At 41.6% G+C, this 9,280-nt stretch overlaps 1 protein-coding gene across 1 annotated transcript in view; it reads right to left on the reverse strand.

Moving 5' to 3' along the window:
• Positions 1-6,672, reverse strand: part of ccdc39 (coiled-coil domain containing 39) — an 8,987-nt gene extending 2,315 nt beyond the window's left edge. Inside the window, exons 1-16 of the mRNA XM_035670932.1 lie at positions 6,425-6,672; positions 5,718-5,837; positions 5,490-5,636; positions 5,231-5,389; positions 5,020-5,112; positions 4,279-4,407; positions 3,954-4,145; positions 3,764-3,867; positions 3,546-3,678; positions 2,919-3,113; positions 2,609-2,773; positions 2,385-2,522; positions 963-1,171; positions 678-801; positions 400-559; positions 136-242 (exon numbers count right to left, since the gene is read on the reverse strand). Of these exons, the coding sequence (XP_035526825.1) occupies positions 136-242; positions 400-559; positions 678-801; positions 963-1,171; positions 2,385-2,522; positions 2,609-2,773; positions 2,919-3,113; positions 3,546-3,678; positions 3,764-3,867; positions 3,954-4,145; positions 4,279-4,407; positions 5,020-5,112; positions 5,231-5,389; positions 5,490-5,636; positions 5,718-5,837; positions 6,425-6,523 (2,274 nt within the window). The 5' untranslated portion in view covers positions 6,524-6,672. The remainder of the gene's footprint in view (positions 1-135; positions 243-399; positions 560-677; positions 802-962; positions 1,172-2,384; positions 2,523-2,608; positions 2,774-2,918; positions 3,114-3,545; positions 3,679-3,763; positions 3,868-3,953; positions 4,146-4,278; positions 4,408-5,019; positions 5,113-5,230; positions 5,390-5,489; positions 5,637-5,717; positions 5,838-6,424) is intronic.
• Positions 6,673-9,280: the final 2,608 nt, after the last annotated feature.

The following is a 9,280-nucleotide window of genomic DNA, read 5'->3' on the forward strand; positions in this document are numbered from 1 at the left end:
AATGTTATGGCTGATCAGTGTATTCCAAATGTAACACAATAAGTTATTTCTGTGATACCTAAATGTGCCTGATGTAGGATAAGGTATTTGGCGTTAAGGAACTAACTGCTCACAGTGACTATAAATAGCACTAACCTGTAAGTCCTGTTGGAGCTCTTGGACCTGTCTTTTCTTATACTTTAGCGTATTCTCGGCTGCATTCAACTGCTCTTCTAGCTTTAGTTTTTCCTGGTACTCTGGACCTATAACAAAAACAGGCTTGATTACTTTGTGATTAGTGCTGCTCTGTTGATTTCAACTGACAACGAGAAAACGCAATCACACAACTTCCTGCTTATGATCCCTGATAAGAGTTTGTTGTTGCTAGTTTAGTTTCATTTAGTCTTGATGCTTACTTACTGGATTTATTTACTTTGTTGAGGGATTTGCAAAATGCTGAGTTACTATTGTTGAACAACTGAATGGTGTTATCCAGAGCTCTGTTTTCCAGCTCCATCTTGCAGATTTTAGCATCCAGATCGTCTCCCTTCCGCTTGAGCTCCTCTTTGTCTTGTGCAGCCTTATGAAAAGCAGGAGAGATTGAAAGTGCTGGTGTGCACTGCAGGAACACATCTAATCTTGTTCAGGTTCAACAGACTCTGCATGTAAACATGACGATGTGTTTAAAGGCCTCTTACCTTTGTGATGTAGTAAGCTTGTGATTTCTCCTCTTCTCCCTCAGGAGCTGCCAGTGTAAGCATCACAACCTCGAAGCGTTTCTTCATCACGTCAATCTTAGACAGTTTCTCATTCAGTTCAACACTGGGACAGGATTAATGGCTAAAGTTAAGTGATCTTGGTATAGAACCTACTGTTACGTGAAAACGTGTGAGAAGTATGACATGAAACACAACTGAGAGCAAAGTTTTATCTGTTTGACCTTACCGGAAAGTGAGATTTAGTCTCACTGCTGGGATTTTTACCTGAGTCTCTGTCTGTCCTGCTCACTGATCTTGAGCTGCTGGTTGAGCATTTCTCTGTAGACCTTGATCTCATCCTCCCTCTCCTTTATGGCTTTCTGCAGCTCCAGCTTCCTCTTCTCCAAGGAGAGCATGCTGTCCGCCTTGTTGTACAGCAGATTGCTCATACGCTTCACCTCCATCTTCATGATGTTATGCCCCACCATCTTGTCCTGATGGGGAACATGTGAGGTCAACAACATGGTGCATCTAGGTGGTTCTCATTTTCAGAGACATGACATAATGCACACTATCTTCTAAGTGTAAAACCCTTAAAGGTCCAGTGTGTAACAATTATGAGGATCTACTGACAGAAATTTAATATAATATTCATAGGTATGTTTTCATTAGTGTATAATCGCATGAAAAAAATAATTGTTGTGATTTTGTTAACTTAGAATGAGCTGTTTTTATCTCCATGGCTGGCAAATGAAACCAACAGGGAGTGCTGAAATCTGCAGTTCCTCCAACAGCCACTTGAGGCTGGCTATAGAAGTAATCAATCTCCATAATACCCCATATTAAAATGCCCAACTTTACAGCACACACAAACATGTTTACAGCCTGGTACCAAAAAACATTTTAGTCTCTATAGCTAATATATCCTGGTTCAAGAACTGTACAGGGGTGAGGTTTTATACAACTCATCTGTTTTGATTATATAAAGATTTAAAGTTGTGCATAATTAAGGGCATGGCCACTTTGAGTGACAGGTGGGTACTGTCACAGGCGGCTGTTTTTTAGCAACCAGGCTTCATTTGGCACGCCTCAGCTGTACCCATGCTGGATCAGCCGGGAGCAGACAGAGTCAGGACTGCCAACATGTTGACAGCCAGAGCCACCACATTTTGAGCTTCACAGCGGCTCTTCAGAAACCTATACAGGCCGTATCCATTTTTAATTATACAGTCTACGGTTGGCTCTGGGAAACTGTGACAGAACAATTCTTACTATTTTCTGGCATTCTGCACCCTTAAACCTTAAAAAATAGACAGATCTTCCTCAAAAGTTGCCAGATTCCAAAATAAGATCTTAAAACTATTACTTAAAAATATACTTAATTACTTATTTTGTCTAACCAAAAGTATATAATAAGGAAAGCTATTAAATATATAGATAGAAACTAACCATGAAAAATAACCATTACATGTTTATTGTACTTAATTAATGACTTACTGTAATACTTTTGATCATTATAATATCCCTCAATACATTTTCTGACAATTAAATAATTGTTTCCAAAATATGGAGATATGACCTTAAATCAAACTCAGCACAAAGAAGCACTTTATGTCTAATTTCTTAATCACAATATGAACACAGGAAGTCCTAAAATGGTTACCACACGTAGTGATTTTTATGATTACTGCTACATCAGTTAGTTACCTGTTTTGTGAGCCGGATTCTCTTCAGCTCCTTTTCATTGGTGTTACAGAGGAGCATGAGCTCGTCTACCTTGCCAGTCAGATCTCTCTTTTGAGAGTCTGACTTCGCCATCTCTTTCCTCAAATAGCGAATATCATCCTGTCAGAGACAAAGACGTATGTTACTCCACTGGTTCAGTGTGTGAGAAACGCAGAACAGTACGGTGAAGTAACAGCTGGACCGACCTCACACTCCTTGAGCGTGCTGTTAAACATTCTGGCTGTCTTGTCCTTCTCGTCGAGGGTTTTTGTCAGCTCAGCGATCTTCATGTCCAGCATTTCTTTTTCATCTGAGTGAATGTCACCTTGCAGCTGTGCCAGCTTTTTACCCAGGTAGATGACCTGGTTGTCCTACACAATGCAGGAAAGTAAAAGGAAAATGTATTGGTATTTCAGAGTGTAGCACCAGACTAGGGACAGGTGGTATTGTGATGGTAGAAGGTCACATTTGTGTGTGTGTGTGTGTGTGTGTGTGTGTTTGTTCTGGTAAGCGTGCCTGTTCACTCATGGTCATCTGTTGTCTCATCAATTCCTGCTCCAGTTTTCTGAGATTGCTTTTCAGGTTGCTGACTGTGGCTTTATTCCTCGAAACCTGGGCGATAGAATCCTTCTCCTTTGTCTTGAGGGCCTGCAAACGCTCTTTACGACAAAAAAGCTCCTCCCTGCAGTCACGCAGCTGGACATCCAACTCCTATAGCAGAGACAGGCCAAAACAGGGTTACACAGACGTATATGACGGCACAAAGCTATGTGATTTCACTGCCTTTAATCGATATTGATAGCTGCAGAGTGACAGGAAAGGGGGGAGAGAGAGAGGGGATGACACACAGCAAAGAGCGACAGAAAAACACATGGCTGCTGTAACAAGGACTCAACCTTGGTATATGGGGAGCCAGCTCTACCAGGTGAGCTATCACAACACACCAAAGCTATCTGTCTATAATTGGTTTAAATTCATGGCAACACAAACATACAGTAGCGGATATTTTCGGTTGTGTGCTATAAAGCTATAAAGCAAAAATAATAAGAGAGTGCTGAGATGCAAAAAGGTTTTGGAATTAAAAAGTTATAATGTAACACCAAAGCAAATGAACAGTACACGGTTCAGGATTGTCAGGCTTACCTTGATTGCCAGTTCCTCATCCTTGAGGAACTGGTCCATCTGCGCAGCTTTCTCTTCCTCACTCAGGGTGCTCTGAGTCACAACTTGCAGCTTCTCTTCCAGCGCAGTGTTGTAGGCCCTGGCCTCCTTGACTCTACAACACATACACAGACAGAGCTTGTGCACTAGAGCTTGAGTGGTAATCCAGCAACAGACTTGTGTTGTACAATTTCACTCACTTGTTATTGTTATCCTGGATGTTTTTCTTTAGTCTGGATATTTGGGCCGTCACAGACTCCACATCAGACGCTGCTCTGTCCCGTGAAGCTTTGCAACTGTTCAGCTGCAAAGACACGATAATCAATCTTCGTTACAATATGAAGGTAGATTACAGTTGAGTCAGTTACTTTTTGATGTTGTTAAGCCAACCTCATCCTGTAGCCTGCTGCAGTTATTCTCCTGCTCATTCAACTCTTCCCTCAGCTTTACAGCCTGCCGGTTGGTTATGCTTATCTTCCTCTCAGTTTCCTTGTTGTTGTTCCTCTGAGTGTCCAGCAAGTGCTTCCACTCTGTAATGGTGCCATTCCTTTCCCTGATGTTCTGGTTGGCTTGGGCAAGTTGCTGGATGGATTAAGGAACAAGACAGGAACACAAACACTTTGGTTGACTTTTATTGTTCAGGAGTTTAGAAGCTATAGTTTGAGTCAGCGTGTCTTTCATCAGCATAAGGGTAAGGTCGGGTCACAGACTTTACCAGCGCACACTGCTGCATCTCAGCGTCTCGTTGCTTCATCTGCTTGATAGTGTTTTCCCATTGGTGGATGAGGTGCTGCGTCTGCACGTGGACCTGCTGCAAATTCTCTGCAGTTTTATCAAAAGCAATCTGTTGGGAAAGCACAGGGTGAATGTTTTCTCGTGGACACTGCAACATGGGAGTGACACTCAAGAACAACATGGTGTCAATTCTTATTTTACTTCTACAATGAAGTGTCATCTTACATGATCTGGGACATTAAAATTGCATATATTTTGATATCAATCATAAATTTGTTCCTCCTAAACAACCATCTGCAATGCAGTGCCAATGGCATTGGGACTCTTATATACGAATCCAGGTGTCCAGATGGTCATTGTCGCTGGCAGACATCCTCAAGTAATTTCCCCCTGGGATTATTAAAGTATTTCTGATTCTGATTCTGAAGGAAATGTGCATATTTCAGGTTCAAACTTCAAATCCTCTTATCTGACTACTTTGTTCTACTAACAGGACACAGTGGCCACCAATTTTCCCTCAATATAGGAGAATTTCCTTCTTTTAAATATCAAATGTTCATGATTTCCTAGATGTCTTGTACTGAATAGAAAGGAAATTGAACAGCCCTCTTGTAGCTAAGAATGTGCACTGCTGGTGCACCATAAAAATAAACAAAGTTCTTTCAGCTGATGTTAGTTTGTCTTGCAACCGTGAGAGTGTACGGTGTTTTCTGTACAGTACCTGTGCAGATATAGTCTCAGTCAGTTCTTTGTCAAACACTTTGCGCTTTTCACTGGCCTCCAGTGTCTTCTTCTCTATAGCGAGACTCAGCGACTGTATCAGGAGAGATTATGAAGCGTTAGCTCAGGATGAGTGTTAAACAGCTGTTTAGTTTGGATGTAGCTGCAGCTGAAAACAGAATATGATGTATGATACTTATACAGCTCTTTACCTTGATCCTCTGCTCATCTTGCTGGGCGTACTTGATGATGGCCATCGTGTCCTCGTCTTTGCGTGCCGACTCCTCTAAAAAGGCATCCATAGCCTGCTGGTCCCAGTTCATCTGGTTCCTAAACTCCTCTAACTTCTGTTTGGCCTTGAAGATTTGGTTCTGAGGATAAATGGATGAAGGTTAAGTAGCACATTCTGGCTATAACAACAGCTACGGTTGTTTCTATGTTTACTGTATACATGTTGTGAATGTTATAGACCTCCAGCATGTTCGTCCTCTCTGCTAAAGATCTATGGTCGTTCTCCATCTTGGTAGTCTCCTGCGCCAGGCGACCTGTCTCCCTCTCTGTGAGGGCTGTGAGGTGTTTCTCCAACTCTTCTTCTCTCTCCCGGGCCTTGCACAGAGCCTGTGTGCAGAAAGATCAAAGTGAGACATTAACAACTCACTCAGATACTGTGACATTAACATTGTGTTGTGGTGCACCTACCTCAGTGTTTTCCAGCGCTTGTTTAGCATTTTTGAGGTATTCAGCCTTATACTGCTTTTCATCCTTGTGTCTCTCAAGTTTATTTGTCAGTTTCAGCAACTTCGTCTCATTTTTACGGATCTATTGTTGAAGGAATAATCAGATTAAAAGCATAACATGGCACACAAATCTTGTGATATAAGGACAGATTTACCATTCACCTGGAACACTTTGTCACATTGTGTGTCGATGTAAAACTTTACAACTACTGGGGCCGTGGTGGTTAAATGTAATTATTACAATGTGAGGGCAGCGTAGTTTTTTCCATTCAAATGTTAAATGCCTGTTAAATAAAGCATTGTATGGTAGTAAAAGCTCATGGCAGATTTTAATAGTTTAATACATGACCTGGAATCTATAAATGAATAAACAAACAATAACTTTATATAAAAGTTCAAACAGGCACCACTGATCATGTTCAGCACAAATCAACGGAAAAACATGACAATCCACTATCAATCATTACATTATTATTATTATGTATACATTCAGTATGTAAACAAATATGTAAACATTATGCAACACTGGAATCACAGAGCAAAGTCACACAGACAGCAAGTGTCAAACATCCAACCAATACATCGCTCTCAGTTAACGTTACTCAGTGAGCCTTAGTAAAACTGCTTTATTAGTAAGTAAATAAATAATTAAAACTGTCCCACACTCACCTCTTCTATCAAAGCCTTGTTTTCAGCGTTGAGTTCAGGGACAGCGAAGTGCTCGTCCCAGCCCACCTGCGATAAAACTGAACTCACAGTGCTCGACATTTCCCCGCACTGCTTCTCTCAGCGGAACAAAGGATCCTTTAAAGTGGACACTGTTTCTGTGGCTGTCCGTTGTTTATCTTTCGTTGTTTATCTCTCCGTTGTTTATCTATCCGGTTTGCTGTTGCAACAGTCCGTTTGTTGTCAGTCGCCCTTAGCAACCGCAAAATGTGGTCGCCACAAGGAGGCAGCGCGAGGCAGGAAGTGGATCATGTTTCATCAACCACGGTGCCTTTCTTCCTAAACTATGGGGGCACAGATTATGGTCTTTATGTGGATGTGAGTTTGATTGTTTTTAAAAGCTTTTTTTGGACCCTGAAGAGGTGAAAGAATTCCGTATAATACAGATAAAAAGGCAACACTTAGTGAAGAGTGAATGCATATTTATGTTGGCCCCTGACCGTGCGGACCCCCTGGTTTTGTTTTTAACTTTATTAAAGTTCTTTATAACAAACAGGCATCATCCGTGGTTGGTAAGCATACCTATAAATGAATCCAAGCAGCCTATTTTAACAGAAAAGATAAACAAGTCAAATAGAGGTTCAAATAAATGAAGTCATATTGAGCACCACGAGTGTAGAGATTCTGTTTGCCTGCTCAAAGACTTGTGTGTATCCTTGAGTATTTTGAAATTTCAGCACATCACTTGTATGACAATGAGGAGTTTCCTCATTATCACGGGGATGGGAACCATGTGTGCCATAACTGCATTCTTCTTAAGTGTTGAGCCGGAACAAAGTTCCAGCAGCAGGTGACCAGGCTTTTATTCAGCTGTCTCTTGTGTTTGGTTCGATGTGAAAATGACTCACGTCTCTGTTCACAGGAAGGATATTTGGGTCTGTAATCACTGGGGGCTGCAACTAATGATCATCAAACAGTAACAGTACACTAAGCTCTCTTGACTTATTGAATTATCACTAATTTGCAGTTATTAAATGTATTGATCAGCAGAGCCTCACAGTGTTTTACAATTCATTATATACAAATCATGTGAGACTACTTCAGTGATCCTGCTGAGACTGGTAACTTCATTAGTATAACGATCTCATTATCTTGAAAAATTGGCATTTGTTTCCTCGAGATAATGAAATTAATTAACCTGTTATCACAAGAAAACAAGCTTTGTTATCTCGAGATAATGGCATTGAAAACAATATTGCAAGCACAGCCATTCGTACATGTAGTGAACGAGTGCATGCAGTATATCCCTAAAGGAGTAAAATATAATACATGATGTTACTCCCGTAGAAGTTTCAAAAGCAGCTTCCTATCAATGTGTGACAGAAGTCCAGTGACCTCTTTCTTCTGGAAAAGTTCTGTGACAACAAATCATACAGCACCCAAATCATCTCTGCCACCAAAATGGAGCACAGTGCAGAGGTTGAGGTCGGGAGAGGTGGTTTCCACCCTCCAGGCAGCCATAACCAAAATAGTGGACGTCACACTGATCGCTCCAACTCCTCCACCTTCCCCTTCTCTGCCTGTCCCTTCTAAGCTAGAGCTCAACACCTATCCTCCACCAGAAGAAAGTCAGGGTGGAAGATGTTGATGGGTTATCCCCCTGGAAGCAGAATACACACATCAAAGTCACAAAAGCAAGAGAACGCATTGGATTAAGACTTTGAGAATATCACTGCAATTTATATTAGGTATTCCCTAATTCAGCATAGACCTAGACCTAACCAAGGACCAGAGATGATCCAAGACCTCATCCTGGACTATCTCTGCAACTTCAGGTTGACAGTCTCTTCAGGGTTACGAACATCCTCCAGGCATTGGCTGGAGAAGAGCACAATCACTGGTTATTTGGCCATGAACTAGATTGTAAAGTCAGCCGAGCTGGAATGTAGCTTTACCCTGAGTGGGATCCAGAAACCAAAGGTGACAGAAAAAAGAGAGAGAGCAACCAGGAAAACTTAAAGTCTAGATGTACCAACATGAAGTCCTGCCAAGGCTACCCTGGCCCCTTCTAATCTCAGGTAGGTGTCAGTGACACTAGAGAAGACCGTTTTACAGTTTTCACAAAGCACACTATGACAAAGCCTGTGAAAAGGATAGGTGACAACTGGTTCAGGATGAGATATGACCAGAGGTGGAGGAAGAACGTTGCAGTAAGATGGTTGGCATGTACAAACAATGTGCCTCCACTAGATGGGGGAATACAAAACCTCACAAGATCACCTGGATGGAGCTCCGGAGAGCTAAAACATGCTTTAAGTTTCTCATCCAGTCAGTCTGATGTTCTCCCAAGCCCAGCCAATCTGCATTGCCGAGGCCTGGTAAACACTCCAGCATGCCAACTGTGCTAGCAGAGGGGCATTTCCCCATTGTGGGACTATTAAAGGAATATCTTATCTTAATTTCTCATCACACACATCCTCAGTTGCTGCCTGCGTTGGGGGAAGGGCAATACCGCTGGCACTATGACCAAGTGCTAAGGTTTTCCCGGGGCAAGAATCAGCACGTCCCCAGACGGTGCATCACCTTCATCAGAGCGGGGAAGAAGGCACATCAGCATAGACAATAATCAAGAGGTAACTTAAGATTGATCATACAGAGATACAGCTTACAAAGGGATATGTATGTTGAAAATAATACAAAAGTCTCTACCTCTTTTCAGATGGTATCTGAAAGAGTAAGGTATCTCCCTAAAAGCAGAAACTGATCAATTAGGTATTCTTTTTCTTTTGGGATATAATTGTCATGTGAATTAATTTGTAATACCCCCAAACCAGACATCTATTATACTTATCAGACTTA

This window comes from Morone saxatilis, unplaced genomic scaffold (assembly GCF_004916995.1).
Source record: "Morone saxatilis isolate NCDOM2014 unplaced genomic scaffold, NCSU_SB_2.0 Contig23, whole genome shotgun sequence".
NCBI classification, from domain to species: domain Eukaryota; kingdom Metazoa; phylum Chordata; class Actinopteri; family Moronidae; genus Morone; species Morone saxatilis.